Source organism: Podarcis muralis, chromosome 4, assembly GCF_964188315.1.
Source record: "Podarcis muralis chromosome 4, rPodMur119.hap1.1, whole genome shotgun sequence".
Lineage (NCBI taxonomy): Eukaryota > Metazoa > Chordata > Lepidosauria > Squamata > Lacertidae > Podarcis > Podarcis muralis.
Window position 1 is genome coordinate 310596 of NC_135658.1, and position 17743 is coordinate 328338.

General features: G+C 55.3%; 1 protein-coding gene across 2 annotated transcripts; it reads left to right on the top strand.

Annotated features, from left to right (window-relative positions):
• Positions 1-10663: 10663 nt before the first annotated feature.
• Positions 10664-17627, top strand: HPX (hemopexin). Of its 2 annotated transcripts, none has more exons than XM_028725506.2 (10): positions 10664-10819; positions 11319-11401; positions 11923-12003; positions 12423-12565; positions 12896-13049; positions 14027-14239; positions 15105-15221; positions 15457-15587; positions 16292-16436; positions 17012-17627. In XM_028725506.2, exons 1-10 carry the CDS (start codon positions 10761-10763, stop codon positions 17278-17280), a joined length of 1395 nt encoding a protein of 464 aa, XP_028581339.2. In that variant the 5' UTR covers positions 10664-10760; the 3' UTR covers positions 17281-17627. The 2 variants fall into 2 exon arrangements, with proteins under 2 accessions (XP_028581339.2, XP_077782924.1); XM_077926798.1 differs by lacking the exon at positions 10664-10819 and adding an exon at positions 10894-10985.
• Positions 17628-17743: the final 116 nt, after the last annotated feature.

Genomic DNA, 17743 nt, shown 5'->3' on the forward strand with positions numbered 1-17743 from the left:
ACTTTTAAATCTGATTTTTTAAATAGTAGACAAAATGATAAACACTGTAATCACTCAAATGCTTGATATTACCAGTTGGGCTTCACCTCTCACCTTTTAAAACTAAAGAGCAAAGCTAGGCTGAATTTCAGTTCCATTACCACACCAGAATTTAAGAATTACCCTCCAATGCTTGCAGACACATAGCCTTCCACACAGCCACAAATTGGGAGAGTTGAAAGGGGACCCTGGGGTCATCTAGTCCAACCCTCCAAAATATAGGGTTCACAGCAAGATTTCGCAGCAAGATTTGTACTACCAAAGAGGCATACACATTTAAGTACAGATTTACAGCTGGGAAAGGAAACATCTATGCTCATATCATGTACTAAGGAAGAGGAAAATAAAAGTACATAACTTTACACAGAACCCTTTTTGCATATATTAAGATAGTTTGAGTGAGTTTGAAATGATATTTAAGGAAGAAGTGAACAGTTTTCGTAAGATAGGGAGAGGATCTCTTATAAAGCAAAGTTAATTCAATTGATATAACCACTCACAAATAATTAAAACAGCCATAGATTTGATTTAAAAGGAATACAAAAGTGAACAATTTTTCCTGAATTTGCAGAGGAGTAGTAAGCCTAATCTATGCCCCCCCACTTGCAGTTTCCTTTAAAGGAAGCTTACTCGGGAGTAAATTTACCTGGCACAGAAGTAAGAAGGAGAAGAAAAGAGAGAGGGGGGGGGGAAACCTGAAAGAGACAGAATGAAACAAGGGGGGCATCTTCTAAGAAAAGAAGCCAGGAAGTCTTATAGAGACTGATATTTGGACTGGACTGATAGAATTTTGCTCGCCATGGAAGCCTCTACATTTAATAACAATTTTCTTAGAAAGAACACCACACTTTCATAGGCATGTGCTTAATGAAATACATACACTGCATTTTAGCTTGAGAGAGCAGTTGGCTCAACTAGGCTTTTGCAGCAGAAACATTAGTTTTTTTCACAGCACATTTCAAAATACTGGAACAAAAGACTGGAAAATGGATGTAGACTCACAAACTCAAAAGTTACAACAAAACATCATTTACCACTAGACTTAAAATCACCCTCCTCACTTAAACTAGAGGAAGGAGGTGGGGTAATCCTCCTTTCAGAACACAGGTAGCATGTATACAGGATTTTACCACTTGTGAGGAAAACTCTCTTTTAGAGCTTTTCTCAAATAACAAACATTTGCACACTTCATTCTCCATTTTGTCCTGAAGATTGATAAGGCCCAACATAGCTTCCTTAGATTTAAAATTTTTGAAGCAAGCTTGCAATTTAAAACTATGTGCATTTTAAGAACAGTCTGTGGATGCCGAGGCCAATGTAAATACAAACCCTTGAAACATTTATAAATCTTTGAGTACATCTCTTATTCATTTATTATTATTATTTTAATAACTAAGATCTCTAATGATGGGCTCTCAGGCTGGGCTGTTATATCTACTGCCTTCTGAGCACCATTAAGTTTTCGGTTTTTTTATGTTCTAGCTTTAGGTTATAGTTTAACAACACAAATTTGACGTTTTCAGCTCTCCCTAAGGGTTCACACCCTGATTTTGTTGAAGGATCCCTGAGGTGGCTGCTGTGCCCTGGGTTCCAGGTGGTGAGCCTAAGCCACCCACAAAAAGTTACAATGGTCTCGTACTTTGTACTTGAAAGACCACATTGCCCCTTTATTTTATTTTATTTTTTCTCAACTGGAGATGCTGGAGGGGCATATTAGAATCCTCTCTGGGGCAAAAAGGCTTCATGGAAGCTTTGTTGCCAGGAGGAGTCCAGCTAGGGTGTTTAGTGAGCTCCCATTCTCTCAAATGTTATTATTGGGCTTTTTTCCCGTTAACGAAGTACACTATAGACAGAAAGAGTGGAAACACACACACAAGGGAGGAGGACAATGGGAAGAAAGGGGGTAGAAGAAAGATTCTTTCAGTATTTGGAGTATCCTTGACTTAACACAATCCCTACTTATTTCTTGACCACAAATTATTTGCTGAAAACGTCAAGCCTGAACGGAAACCTAAACCACGGGTCTCTGCCCGGAAACCTTAACCACGGGTCTCTGCCCGGAAACCTAAACCACGGGTCTCTGCCCGGAAACCTAAACCACGGGTCTCTGCCCGGAAACCTAAACCACGGGTCTCTCTGCCCGGAATTCCTTTACCTCAGCGCTGTTTACAAGACTAAACCCCCTCTACCACCCACAACAGCCTCCTGCCTAGCCTTTGAGACTAAGTTCGGAATCCCCTACTGAACGCCTGCGCAATGCAGTGCCAGATCGGGGTCCAAGAAAACAACCAAGGTTTGAAAGGAAGCAAATGACCTTGTGTTAAAATACTTTTGAAAAGATGCCACCGGACGACTCTGAGGGAAGACATCAGAGAAACAGTAAAAGAGCCACGCTTTCCCGGACTCAATTCCAAGACGGAAAACGGGGGAGAAAAGGGATAGGTAGATTAAGGCGTACCCGGACGACTCCGAGGGGTAGCGCCGGAAAACAGTAAAGTTCCACAATTTCCCCGGCTGCACTCCGCGTAAGAAATTGAGGGGAGAGAAGAGAAAGGCTTTGGCGTACCCAGACGACTCCGAGAGGTAAGCGCCAGACAGTAAAGTTCCACGATCTCCCTGGCCACCCTCCGAAGGGGAGAATCGGGTGAGAAAAGGGCAAAGTTAAAGCGCACCCGGCCAACTCCGAGGGGCTGCGCCAGAAACGAAAGAAGGAAAGTCTGGCTGTCGTGGGGACGTTACTTTCCACCCCCCTCCCAAAGTGTTTTACTTCAAAACCATACTCACGTTCGAAGATGTCCCCCGTGGATCCCGGGATCCTTTCCCCTTAGCCGGCTTTGACCTTGCCTTTGCTTCCCCTGGTTGGGCTTTTGGTGACGATTGATTACCGCCCGCAAAGAGGAGGCAGGGAGAGGAAGAAGGATCCCTGGGCTAAGGTTGCCCAGTGGCGCCTGATCCCCTCTATCTCCCCTCTCACCTTTGCAGGAGAACCAAGTGTCCCTGAGAATGGTCGCCAACTGTTAACGGAAAAAATCTGAGGGCTCTCTTGGACAAAAACAAAGACACCAACCAGGATAACTTGGAGCAAAACAGCAGCCTGTAGGCTTGGCCTTTATTGAACTGTTGCAACAGGGTGTTCCCCTCACTAGCAAGAGAGAGGAAAAGACCCAGAACAATGGGCTGCAAGACCTTATAAAAACTTTTGAAATTCCCCTCCTCTAGGTCAAGCCCACCCCCATAAACATCATGCATACATTACAGAAAGGAGGGGTTGAGGGAGGAGTTGTGGTGGTAACCTGAGTGTCCTGTCACCTGGCTGGTTCCTCCTTTCCCCCTCCCCATGAGTACTTTCCAGGTGACAAAGGGGAGTTTGCAGTTTCCTGCCCCCTGAGGGAAGATCTGATCATTGTCCTTTGTTTCAGTCTGTGCTGAATCCACTGTTCTTTGTGATTTTGATTGTCTTCTGTCTGGGATTATCAGGGTTGACATAGCAACTGGGCAGGGCTCCTGTGGATGTGCTGGGATGGTGAAGGGATTATGGCTGACCAGAAACCAAGCCACCCCCCTCTGATAGTCCTTGTCACATGGAGTAAAAAATGGAACAGTGCAAATCCGATGTATGGTTGATTTTCTATGAATTTATAACAGAAATGTGGCGTATGTAGTGTGTGAGTGTGAGTGTGTGTGAAGTTTGTGCAAACAGAATGATTGGGGTGGGGGGGTTCCTGCTACAAGGGTCTTGTGGCATCTTTCCATTTGGGGGCTAATAAGATCCCCGCTGCCCTTGTTGCCTACATAAATCATCTTTTCGGTTGCTTCGGAATCTCGGCACCTGTAATTCCTAATAAGAAGGCTTCTGGGCTCTCAACAAAAGTTATTTTAAGCATTTTTTCAATTCATGATACACCATTCTCCAAAAGCAGCCCCCCCCCCATTTCTCAAGATGCTGCTGCAGCATCGGACTCCTGGCCATGTGCAGAGCGCCCTGGCCGCCCTGGGCTTCTCGGCCAGCCTCCGCCCTCTGCACACGCCCAGAGGCCCGCGGCTCTCTTTCCCCGCCCTCAAAGCCCTCTCGACCAATTGGAGCAGAGAAGCCCCTCCAGCCGCAGGCCCTGATTGGTCAGAGCAGCTGCCAGGCAACTGCAGAGCCCCCGTCTGGGCAGCGGCCTCGGCCTGCGGACGGAGGGGACGGCGGCCGACCGAGGCGGTTCAGCGGAGCCCGAGAAGGACGGAGGAAGCGCCCCGTCGCCGCGCCGCCATTTCACGCCCGCCTCGCCAGCCGGCCAATGAAAACGGGGGGGAATCCGGTATCCCGAGTGTGATTGGCGGGACGTGCCGCCATTCATTCGCCCGGCGAAGCGGAATCCCCACCCACAGAAGAACGTCACCTGCCTTCTGACGTCAGGCGCCCGCCTCTCCGGCTCTCGCGGCGCCCAATCAGGTGGCGCCTCTTCCTCTTCTTTTCTTGAATGGCTCCTCCGCTCCAGCGACACGTCGGCAGCCCAGCCGCGGCCCTGGGGGCGGGGCCTGCGCGGTCACGTGCCTGAGAGCCCGGAAGAGGCTCCTGGAGGCGGGGCGGGGCGGGGCGGGGCGGGGGGGCGCTGGAAGAGGCCTCCCGGTCTCCAGGGGGCGCTCTGGCCCGGGGAAGCCCCGGGTCAGGCAGACTGCCTCTGGAGCTGGAGGCTCCATCAGAACAGGGGCAGAGGCTGCTGGATCCGTCCTTCCCTTCTCCCTGAGGCCAAGTCTTAAGTTGTGGGTGAACCTAGCAGACGACACAGCGATTCTCCAAACTGCTCTTGTTTATGCACAGGCCAGAACTGAACTGAAGGGTTCAGCCAGCCTGCTTATATAAAGGTAAAGGTACCCCTGACCGTACGGGCCAGTCTTGCCAGACTCTGGGGTTGCGCGCTCATCTCACTTAAGAGGCCGGGGGCCAGCGCTGTCCGGAGACACATCCGGGTCACATGGCCAGCGTGACTAGCTGCATCTGGCGAGCCAGCGCAGCACACGGAAATGCCGTTTACCTTCCCGCCAGTAAGCGGTCCCTATTTATCTACTTGCACCTGGGGGTGCTTTTGAACTGCTAGGTTGGCAGGCGCTGGGACCGAGGAGTGGGAGCGCACCCCACCGCGGGGATTCGAACCGCCGACCTTTTGATTAGCAAGCCCTAGGCGCTGAGGCTTTTACCCACAGCGCCACCCGCGTCCCAGCCTGCTTATATAGAGCTCCACTAAAACGCAACAGTAACCATTTTCTGTAACTATCCAATCACTGAACGTCACTTTCGATCCCTTATTTGCATATGTGGACCTGAGTGAAAACTATCTACAGTACCCCCTGCTGGCCCAGGTGAGAACTTCAGTAAAGGTAAAGGGACCCCTGACCATTAGGTCCAGTCGTGGCCGATTTGGGTTGCGGCGCTCATCTCGCTTTATTGGCCAAGGGAGCCGGCATACAGCTTCCGGGTCATGTGGCCAGCATGACTAAGCCGCTTCTGGCGAACCAAAGCAGCGCATGGAAACTCCCTTGACCTTCCCGCTGGAGCGGTACCTATTGATCTACTTGCACTTTGACGTGCTTTTGAACTGCTAGGTTGGCAGGAACAGGGACCGAACAACGGGAGCTCACCTCATTGCGGGGATTCGAACCGCCGACCTTCTGACTGGCAAGCCCTAGGCCACCCACAGTGCTACCCGCGTCCCTTTTGAGAACTTAAGTACATAACACTAAATGCCCCTCAGAACCCAGGAAGGCAGAGAGAAGGCCTCTGGCCCAAAGCAGCGCCTCCATGCTTTCTCAATGTGCTGCATCAGGAAGATTTGGGGCATCACGTGGCAGGACTCTCCAAGCCCCCATTCCCAGCATGTTCGCCTTTCTGTCCAAGTGACATCTGTGCTGGCTTGGTCATGAGCGCCGAATGGAAGATGCAGCAGACCCCCAAGGATGTGATCTCTGGGGAGCTGGCTTCTGGCCGTTGGCAAACGTGACAGGACGGCTGGCAACATCAGGCCTGCCATGTGGGAATCCCTTGCAGATGAGCATAGAGCCTGGAGATAGTCCTGTTGTGCATCCACAGCAGTGCCCAGAGGAGGAATGACTGCTGGCAGGGGCAGAGAGAGAGAGGAAAGACCCTGGTGCATCAGCACAGCCGGTCGGGCACCTTCGCCTGCCCCAGATGCAACAAAACAGGCCTTTCCCACATCCGTCTCTACAGCCACAGCAGGCGCTGCAAGTCTTCAGCAGTTTGACTTCGCCCCCAGAGGAAACCCCCCCCCCACTGTCTGCCAAGACAGACGGACGCCCACAACCACTGTCTCTGGACCTGGGGGTTCCATGAGAACATAAGCAGAGGGATGTGGGCCAAGCGGTGCCCGGGGCCACTTCTGCTTCTCCCACCACTCAGGCTCCTGGCGCTGCTGCTGGCACAGGGCTGCCTCCTGAGCCCACTGGTCCTGCTGAGGAGGACAGGAGTGTTGAACTTCTTCATCAAGACAGAGTGTGCGCAGTGAATGGAGCGTAGAAAGAAAAAGCTGCCCACAATATCTTTTCTTAGTTTTATTTTCAAAAACATAACAGCCAAACGCTGCAAGCCACCACTCCTCCTCACCGGCAGCTTACAAGACATTTGATCAAATTCAATGCAGTTTCAATTAACCAATTATCTTATCACATCCCTTCCTGCACCCGGTGCAGAAAGTAACTCCCCTTTTAATTAGGCAAAAAGTCGAGAGACCACAGGTGTGCAGCTAAGCAGGTCAAACTGCAAACATACACCTCTGAAACCAACCTGGTTCCTGGGTATCATTATTCACCTCTTTAAGATAAAGAAAAACCAACAGAGCCTTCTGGATCAGGCCAAAGGGACGGTCTAGTCCTGCCTCCTGTTCTCCCTGTGGCCGACCAGATGCCCTGAAGCAAACCCTGCGAGCAGGACCAGATTACAAGAGCTCCCTTCCCTCCTGTAGTCACTGGTATTCAGAATCGGAGCAGAGCTGTCTTGCCTAGTGGGCATCCATAGTCTTGCTTTCCTCCGTTAATTGCCCAATCCTCTTTTAAAGCCATTGAGGTTGGTGGGCACCCCCAGTTTTACTCTGTGCTGTGTCAAGGGCTTTCTTTTCTCTGTCCTGAATCCTCCAGCGTTCAGTTTCATGGGATGCCCACGAGGGAGGGGGAAAAGCTTTCCCCCCTCTGCTCTCGGCATAATCTTACACACCTCTCTCCTGTTGCCGCTTACACTTGCCTTTTCTCTAAACCCCCAAATCCCAAACGTTGCCGCCTTCCTTTAGAGGTGAGTCCCAACGAGACTTGCCTCTCCGCCTGGCAGACCGGGGAATGGACCAGCTGCCGCAAAGCAGCTAAAAGGCTTTGGCATGTGGGTCACTCCTGCCCCCAGCTCTCGGGAGAAAGAGCCCGATCAAGGGGAGCAGAATTTCCAAAGGGACAGAGGCACTTCACCCCCTGGAAAGAGCAGGGGAATTTGCAGTTATTGTCTGCCTGGAAACGGGATTGTGAAGTGCTGGAAGTTCCCAGCTGCATGCATTGAGTGCACGTTGGCCGGAAGCACAGGCAGCTTTGAAGGTGCCCACTGGAGATGTGTGCGGATGAATTTATAGCTCTGAGGTGCTGCACTTGCAAGACTCGCAGGCCGGGGAAGTGGAACTGGCCAGCAGTGGCTGAGCTGGCCGCTCAGGGCATGCCTAGGTGACCTGCAGCTCAGTCTGGCGTTGGCCTGGTTTCGAGACCTGAGGGGGCCTCTGCCTCCCCGCTTCCTGGCGCAGGCGGAATGACAGCCCACCTCACTCCCAGGAAGGTGGGCTGGGAAGCTCTGCTGCTGCTCACAGCCTTCCAAATCGTGTCCCCACCAAGGAGAGCGTGGGGTGAGCTGAGTCCTGGGACTATGACTTTAGCCAGTTTTAGCCGTGCACTTGACCACAGGGATACCTCTTCCCCTCAGGGCTTTGCAGGCTCACTTAGGTGTCATCCTGACCCACACAGTAAAGCCTTTGCCAAAGCCGAGTTGGGAGTCGGAGGGCTGGGCCACTAGGCTTTCTACTCTCAGCTCAGCTTAAGGCTTTCACTAAGAAATTCTTACATCAAGAATCATAAGTTGGCGGCAACTGCTGGAGAAGTCGAGGAGGCGTAAGAGGCGTCCCCTGGGGGCTGGGGGGCATCAGTTGTGTGGGGAAGGGGCACCGGAGGCCCTCAGCTCCCCACCTTGGTCACGGATCTCACAGCCAGGATCAGGCCTCACGGATAGCTCAGTTGGTTTCAGCTTAGTGCTGAGAACACCCAAGTTGCAGGTTCGGTCCCTGTGTGGGACAGCTGCACATTCCTGCATTGCAGGGGGTTGGACTAGATGATCCTCAGGGTCCCTTCCAACTGTGCAATCAGTTTTATGATCCCACAACTGGGACAGTTCAGACTGCATGATTCTTTTTCTTCCTTGCATATGTTGTAAACAAATATCTTTTTTCCCTTGTGGGGTATCCAAGAGCCCATATAGAGTCCTTATGTAGGTTCCTTATTGGTAGGAGGAAATAACAGAGGCCAAGCAGAGAATATTGAGAAGCAAAGCAGCTAGTAAGCCTGATCTTTATTGATCTGTTGCAACAGGGTGCTCCCCTCACATGCAGGAAAGGAGGAGGACCCAAAACAAAAGTATGCCTGCCTTTATATAGACATTTTAAATTCCCTTCCTGGAGTCCAAGATCACCCCCAGATACATCATACCTACATCACAGAAAAGGCAGTCTACAGCAGAAATCTGAGTGTGTTGTTTATCTCCTCTGACAGGTTACCTGTTAATGGTCACTTGATTGGATACCCTGGGGAGCCTGGCCAGTCTTTTGTAATGATAAATACTTAGTTCCTGAGCCAGGTCACAGGCTCACACCCTATTCATACACAGATATACCCTTAAGACAGGATTTTTGAAGGAAAAGACAATGGGGAGGCTTTTCCATTTTCCTTTGACCTTGCAGAGAAAACATTTGGTCAGTTTCAGAATCAAAAATGGTTTCAGGTCGGTCTTCCTGTGCTGATCTATGGTTGGTACATTTATGAACATTTATTATATATCTAAGACTTCAAAATTCTTATCACACATAAATTGAGAAAGGGTGGTGATGGTGGCAAGCAGTGCTTTGCAAAAGAATACTGGAAGGAGGGAAAGAAAGAAGGGAAGAATCTGGATGTGAGTTGAAGGAAGCCTCTGGAGCTGGAGGAGGCGGGAGTTTTGCGCACCTGCAGCAATCTCTGCCCTCCGAGACAGAGGCGCCCGTCCTCTGAGCCTTGTGCAATTCGTGGAATTTGCAGGGTGCGCCTGGGTGGGCTTCCTCATAGCTGGCGGTCTGGGAGCACAAAGCCCTTCTGTCCCAGCCGCCCCACCCCCATCTGCCTGGCCAGATCTTGGCTGTGGCTTCCTCTTCCAGATCCCACGCCTGCCAGCTGAGTTGGGCAACATTTGCTCTGGCTGGTGCTTCAGAAAGTCAGGATTGGGCCTGGTCGTTGGGCAGCTTTTGCTGCAAGTCCCACCTCTCTTGTTTAACTGACCACTGCAAGAACCTTCCGGATTGCCTGCTTGCGAAATCCACAACAAACAAAGTTGGCCTTTAACAAGCTCCTCTTGGCTGAGGTGAATCTCCAGCAACCCTGGAAGTTGCTTTGGAGAAGACCTGTTCTATGTTTTGCAATGCAAACCATTTTAAAGAGAGGCCTGTGGTAATTGCTGTGCCTAAGACAGACTTTCTGAGGGCTGGTGAGCAGGTGGTACATCATCGCGGCAGCCACCCCCACTCCAGATGCCCTATGCAGAGTTCCTTCCGATGGGGGCACCTGCCATCCTTCAGCTAGAACACCCCTACGCAGACGTGACCCACGAGTTTGGGGCCAGGCCAGGCGTTCCAGGGGTTGCACAGCCAGTGCCTCTCATAGCAACATCCAGATTTATAATAATAGTAATAATTTTAATTTATTATTTGTACCCCGCCCATCTGGCTGGGTTTCCCCGGCCATTCAGGGCGGCTTCCAGCAAAGATGAAAAATACATTAAAATGTCACACATTAAAAACTTCCCTGAACAGGGCTGCCTTCAGATGTCTTTTAAATGTAAGGTAGTTATTGTCTTTGACATCTGATGGGAGGGTGTTCGGCAGGGTGGGCGCCACCACCAAGAAGTCCCTCTACCTGGTTCCCTGTAGCTTTGCTTCTCGCAGGGAGGGAACACCCAGAAGGCCCTCGGCGCTGGACCTCAGTGTCCGGGCTGGAGGATGGGGGTGAAGACGCTCCTTCAGGTATACTGGGCCAATTGTTATTGGGAAGAAAGCTTCTCTCTTGTCTTAAATGAGCCAGACAGACTTGCACAGGCAGATGTCACTGAGGGATCAGGTGCCTCGGCATTTGAATAAGAAACTAAAATCCTGCCGTACATGAAGAAAAAATCATGTTTATTTGTTTTGGGCCGGCCATAGATCAAGGCCGAACATTTGCCCTCCCCCACGTCTATGGAATGGGCAGGAGCCCCACACCTTTTCCCGTAAGCCTCCCTTCTTCTCCCCCCCTCAGTGCCCCAGAGGCAGCCTCTGCCCCGAAGGCCTTTTGCAGAAAGAGTTAATCGGAGTGCGGATTGTGCAACTCTCCTGGGCTGGGAAATCCCTCCTCTCTGCTGATATAAGAGGTGACAGGGCCTGGCCTCGGGGCTCTGCTGCTGCGGACTGGAGCACATCATGCGCAGCCCCTTGGGAGCCCTCTGCCTGAGCTGGGCCCTGGCCCTGGCCCACCCCCTGTGAGTGCCAGGAATGGGGCAGGGGCTCTGTTTGGGCCTTCGTCCCGGGGGAGGAAGGAGGTGGCTAAGTGGGAGAGCACCTGCCTTGCATGCAGAAGTCTCAGATCCAATCCCCAAAGGCAGAAGTCTCCCAGACCCTCCACCTGAAGAGCTGCTGCCAGCCGGTGTGAGCACTATAGAGCTAAATGGATCTGTGGTCTGACTAAGGCAACCTGCTATGCTTGCAGGCCTGTCAGTTGAGGAGGCTGCAGAGGAAGGGCTCAGCTTTTGGGCCCAAGGAGAGGAGGGGGGTGGCTCTGCTGCGGGGGTCTTCTCTCCCTAGACCTCCCTGGAGCAGCCTCCACTGTGCCCCCATGTCCTCTTCTGGGAGCTGACCTGAGGCTGGGGCTCTGTCTTGGCCCAGGCAGTGGGCTCTTTCCGCCAGAGCATCCCTGCTGGGGCCCCACAGCTGCTGCAGAGACCCACGGCCAGCTGCTAACCGGGGTTTTCTGTTTGGCAGGGGTCACGGGAGCAGCAAGTTCAATGGCACTGGCGGCAGCAGCTGGCACCACTCGGCCTCACAGCCTCCGCTCAACGACACAGGTGGGCTTTGCCAATGGGACCTTCTCCAGAGGTCCTTCTCCTCCTTTGCTCTGGGCACCCCCTTCTGTCTCCCTGCCCCACTCCCCGCTTGGTGCGATGCAGACAATCAGAGAACTGCAAAGCTGGGAGGGACTCAGGGGTCATCAAGTGGGGGAATCGCAGGCAAATAAACCCTCTGACAGGCACTGGTTGTGCCCACCACTTTCTGAGGGTACATTTTGGCATTTTTCTCATTTCTGGGGGCACGGGGCTGGCTGGTATATCAATATATCATCCCAAATATATCATCCCAAACTGGTTTGAAGTCCATATCATGATTTTGCTTTTATAGTTTTTGACCTGGCGATATATCGCGAATAATGATGTGTTTGTGTGCGCTATGCAAAAATCACCATGTGGGGGAAGCCATGCAGCCAGCCAGTGCCTCTCCATAGCCCCATCCTTATCTCAGACCTCGTGAGATATCGGTGCATCGCGATGGTTCGCTGGTGATCTATCGCGATGCTCTCTGCTTCTTCCAGAGACCGCCAGGCGCTGTGCCAACGAGGAAGGCTTTGACGCCATCACGCTGGACGAGAGAGGCAACATGCTCTTCTTCAAAGGTAGCCTGCATCTCGCACCCGTCTCCCTGCACCCACTGGCGGAGGAAGAGGGGTGCAGGGGCGGTGCACCACCCCCAGTGGCACAATCCCGATGGGGTGCCATCACGGCTGCCCCCCCGCTGGCTGCCATGCCCCCGCAGGCGGTGCACCACAGGACGTGACACGCATCAGCCACACCCCCCCCGTCTGCTCTCTGCCCCCCTCCACCACTGCCTTCACCCCCTTTCTTCCCATGGTGTGAGGAGGGGGTTGGCCGAGGGGTTGCTATGGGGAGGTCTCTGTGAGATGTGGGCCCAGGAAGGTCAGGATGCTGACCAAAGGATGCTTTCCTAGGGGCTGCTGAAGCCAGGTCAGCCCCCCTGGAGCTCAGCCGTGGGCCCCAGCAGGTGCCTCCTCCTGAGCCTCCCCTTCCTCCCCAGGGGACGTGGTCTGGAAGGGCTTCAGTGGGCCGGCCGAGCCCCTCAACGCCTCCTGGCCCCAGATCCAGGGGCCCCTCGATGCCGCCTTGAGGATCCACCACCTGGACCAGCCAGTTGCCCATGACAACGTCTACCTCTTCCAGGTGGGGGCTCAGACACAGTCGGGCCAGGGGGTGACTGCCCCCCAACCAAAGAACCCCTAACCTTCCCTGGGGCAGCGGATCTGCAAGGCAGGAGGGCCCTCCCAGCCAGGGGTGCTTTTGTGCCCTGGATGGGAAGGTGTGGGGCACCCCAGTGCTGTGGGGACGGGGACTGGGGGCTGCCAGGGGCAGGATGCAGAGGCAAGTGGGGTGGGCGGGCTCTCTCTCCCACTGAGCTGCCCCACCCATGGGGAAGGGAGGCGGTGGGGCAGCCACTTTTTGCACCCTGTGGTCCTTGGCTGAGATGGAGGGTGTGCCCTGGTCTCCCTGCAGGGCCTGTGGGTCTGGGCTTATGCCCAGGGCAAGCTGAGGCCCGGCTTCCCCCGGCGCATCGAGGAAGAGTTCAGAGGGGTGCCGGGGCCCCTGGATGCCGCTGTGGAGTGTCACCCCAAGGAGTGCGCGGCCGCCACCGTCCTCTTCTTCAAGGGTGAGCTGGATCGTGTCTCCTGGGGGGCTCAGGAGGAGGGCCAGATGCCCCTGGGAAGAAGGGGGTCCTGGCGGGGGAAGGGACCCCAGAGGTCCTCTAGTCCAACCCCTGCAATGCAGGAATCTTGGCTCAAGCCCCCCCCTCCGCCAACAGAGGGCCATGCGCCTCCCAGCGTGGGGAGAATCCACCTCTGCGCCACCTTGTTGGTCACCCAGGTGAGGAACAAGCACCTTTTGAACAATCCACAGAGCCAAGGAAACACTTTTCAAGTCCAGCCTCTGGATTTGGGGACCAGCATAGATTATAGCTATTGCGATAGGACAGAGCTCACTCTGGCCAGCCGCCTCCCATGTTAACGGAGAAGTCTGAGGCTCCCTTGGACAAAAAACAAGGACACCGGCCAGGAATAGTAGAGCAAATTGGTCTTGATTGAAGACAGTCACCAGGTGGAACAAGATGGAAGCCCAGAACAACAGAGCCCCCAAACATTTATTAGCTGCTAATCCCCATGTTGCACCCCCCCCAAACTACATCACTCATACATCATGAATGGGGAGGTCTGGTGGCAGGAATCTGAGCATCCTGGACCCTGCCCCATGGTTCCCCTTGCCCTCCACCAAACACCCATGGAGTGTCACATGGGTCAGAAGGAGAGCCGGCCTGTGGCTGGATCAGGCCAAAGGGTCCCATTGGCCCAGCACCCTCTTCTCGCAGCCGCCAGCCAGATGCTCAACAAGGGACTTGAGCATGAGCGCCTCCTAGTGGTGCAGCAGTAGAACTGCCGGCACATTTGCAAAGCTAAGCAGGGTCCGGTCTGGTTTCGCATTGGATGGGAGACCAGGGCACTGCAGGGGGTTGGTTGGACTAGATGCCCCTTGGGGATCCCTTCCAACTCAGCAATTCTAGGACTCTCTGTTTGCCTGACTTGCATGGAGGCGTCAGCCGCTGAGCCCCCTTCTCTGCTCTGTCTCCCGCAGGCCCCCTGGTCTTCTCCTACGACTTGGCCACCGGGATGGTGAAGCAGCGCTCCTGGCCGGCCGTGGCCAACTGCTCCTCCGCCGTGCGCTGGCTGGAGCGCTATTACTGCTTCCAGGGCATCCAGTTCTTGCGCTTCGACCCCGTCACGGGCGAGGTGCCCCCCAAGTACCCGCGGGATGCCAGGGACTACTTCATGCGCTGCCCGGGAAGAGGTGAGCTCCCCCACATCCCTGCTGCTGTGCTTGGGGTGCTCAGAGAAGGGAACATCTATCTCCCCACAAGCCAGCAGGCGCAAGCCCCACTGAGCCTCCCAACCCCCTGTGGGGCTGGTCTTGCATGCGAGGAAATGGCAAAGAGGGAATCTGGAGGTGCCAGAAGCAAAAAGCCCCTCCTCTCCTGCAAGATGTGCTGTGCCAGAGTCCACAGAAGCCAAAGGCGGCTGTGAGGAGCTGTGGTTTGGGGAGACCAGGGCGCCTGGGCACCCTTCTCCCCGAGTGGCAGGTCCCGGCTGGGGCAGCTGTGCAGGGCCTGCCGGCAAGGAGCAACTGCCCTGCGATGCCCACTCAGCCTGGCAGCTTGTGGCAGCCCAGCCAGCTGGACGGCCCGTAGGCCGGGGTGGGGAGGCTGCATGGGCTGAGCTCAGCGGGGAGCCCCTCTGGAGCCCAACTCCAGGCCTTGGCATGGGGGGCAGCACGAGAGGCCTGTGGCTGCTTCTCCCTGGGCCAACTTGCTCACAGTCCAAATTGCCTTTGGCCCCAGGGTGGGGGGCATCTGCAAGGCCCCCCCCGCCAAACAGCCCTCAGGGGAACAGGCCAAATTGCACATGGATGAAGATGGGGCGGCGGCTTCACCTGGAAAAGGACTTCAGACAAAGATACTGTCTCACTTGTGGTGGGGGATCAGTGGGGCAGCCTTTGCCCTTCTGGGGCACCGGCTGTGGCTCTGGGGCAGTCAGATTCAGGAGCTGTTTTTGCCCATGGACAGAGCTGTTTCTCAGGGCCCCAATCCCCCCCCCCCCCGGGAGTTTCTGCTCTCAGCTCCTCTCTCTCTGCATTGCTTCCCCTTGACCCCTGGCAGGCCACGGGCACGAGGCACAGGCCAATGCCACCCTCCGGGCAGCCATGGACCCCTGCAGCGGGGAGCCCTTCCAAGCCTTCTCCTCGGACGACTTGGGGCGCATCTATGCCTTCCGCGGTGAGCAAGCGGGGACCCCCTGGCATCATGGGGGTCAGGGCAACAGGGGGCTCGCTGTCAGAGGAGGGGGCTGGGCCAGGCTGGGACGGGAGGGCGAGGGTTGGGGGGCTCCCCTTCCACTCTCATAGCCCTGGGGAGGTTGGAGACCCTCAAGTGGAACCCAAATGGTGGCTGGCTGCCCCCCCCCCCAGGGAGCTGGAGGCATGAAGCCCCCCTCCATTTCCCCTCCTGCCAGGGGGGCAGTATCTCCGCGTGGACTCCTGGCGCGACGGCTGGCATGCCTGGCCTCTCAGCCACACCTGGAAGGGCCTGGAGGGGGATGTGGACGCCGCCTTCAGCTGGGAGGACAAATTCTACCTGATCCAGGTATGGGGGGCAGGGCAGCTGGGGGGGGGAAGATACACCTCCCTTATCAGGAGGAATATGGGAACAGGTGCCAGCCCTGGGGGAGGGCAGGGGTCAGCTCTGTCCCCCATCTCTGTGGTCTGGCCAGAAGACGGGGCCTAAGAGGTCCGAGGGAGCCATGGAGTCTCAAGGGGGGGGGTCTCTAACCTCTCATAGGATGAGTGAACTGCTACATAGGGATTCCTCTTCCTTTGCCCACCAGAAGGCAGGTGCCCCCTCCCAGTATTAAGCTTCTGGCCCATCTCTCCCCACCAGCTGCCACCACACTTCCCATAGGGAGGCTCAAAAATGGACACCCCCATGGTGCAACTGGGGAACAGAAATGCAGCTATGCTTTTGTTCACTGAAACCCCCCCAGAAAAGCCCATCTGTTGGTTGAGGCCAAAGGGGGCCCACCCAGTCCAGCCTGCTGCCCCCACAGCAGCCATTATGGGAAGCCCCCCGAGGGGGACCCCAGCTCAGCACAGAATCCCAGAAGTGAAGAGTTGGAAGGCAGGGACCCCCAAAGGTCCTCTATCCCACCCCTGCCAGGCAGCAGCCGCTTTCCCCGCCTGCCATTCCCTGCAGCTGAGCCAGAAGGCGGAAGGTGCCTGAGGGGCTGGGAGGCGGCTGGGGCCCCCCACCCTGTGGGACTGGCGGCTTCCCCCTCCTGCTCTCGCCCGCAGGGCTCTGAGGTCACCATCTTCCGGGCTGGCTCTGGCTACAGCCGCGTGGAGGGCTACCCCCGGCCTCTGCAGGAAGAGCTGGGGCTGCCGGGCGTGGATGCGGCCTTCACCTGCCCTCAGGCCAGCGACCTCTACGTCTTTCAAGGTATTTGGGGTGAGGAGGGCCTCATTCTGCAAAGCGGGAGGTGCTTAGACCCAGGTGCATTGTGGGGGGTGCTCAGTGCCAGGAAAGAGGGCCGTAGCTCCCCACATACGGAGAGGAAAGGCTTTGGCCTGAAAGCCTGGGAAGCAGCTGCCAGCCTGTGCAGAAAGCACTGAAGGAGATGGAGCAGCACTCTCCTTGCCGTTGGGCAGCTTCCAGGGGACTCCTCTCGAGGCAAGCAAGAGCCGCTGAGCCCCCCAGGCCTGGGAATCCTGGAATGGCTGAGTTGGAAGGGGCCTCCAGTGGTCATCCAGTCCAGCCCGCTGCCGGGCAAGAGTCCCAGGCAGGCTGCTTTCTCACATGCAGGCAGGCACAGCCGCGTCTGTGGGCAGGAGATGGCCACTCACTTCTGGGTGGGGTCTCTGGCCAGGCGAGGGGGGGGGGTCTTCTCCCTCCAGAGGCCCAGAACGGCCCTGCATGGTTGAGGGGTGAGGTGGGGGCAGGGAGAAGAGGGCTGGGGGCTCTGCAGGCAGCTCCAGGGACTGGCACCGGGGGCCTGACCTGAGTCCTCCCCCCAGGAAACTCCATGAAGCTGGTGGACCTGCAGAGGAGCCCCCGCCTGCCAGGCCCAGCGCTGGCCACCCCCCACCACCACGTGGACAGCGCCTTCTGCACCGCCCAGGGGGTCTTCCTTTTCCAGGGGCCCAACTTCTACCACTATAGGAGTGTGGACCATCTCCTGGGGGCCCCGGGGCCCGTGCCTGCCCAGAACACGGCTGCGGATGTTTTCTGGTGCCCCATGGCAAGGGGCAAGGGGGCCTCCCCACGCCCCACTCCCCAGACATGAATAGCAGGGCCCCTTCCTCTGTGCGACTGCCATAAAACTTAGGGAACAAGCTGTACTACCAAAATGATTAAGGTTTTAAATGATAATTGTAGGTTATATTTTAGTGATCAAGATTTAATATATGTTTTTAACTGCCGCTATATCTGAATTATCTCTCTTATACCCAATTGTATCCCTGTTGTGTTTTATGATTTTCCTGATATTGTAAGTGACCCGGAACTGGTCTGTGACCGTAATAATAGATTCTGATTCAGGGCCCCTTCCTGCCCTGAGGTGACCCACCGGCTCCAACCCTCCTCCCCAGGAGCCCTGACCCACCTGCACCCAATAAAAGCCTCTGCCTGGTGCCCACCGTCTGCCTGTGTGCTGTGGGGGGGGGGCTACAGCTGGGGGCTTCCAGGTGACGTGTTTGCTGCACCTTCGTCCCAGCAAGAGTCGCCCCCTCTCCCTTTCCCAGTCCGCC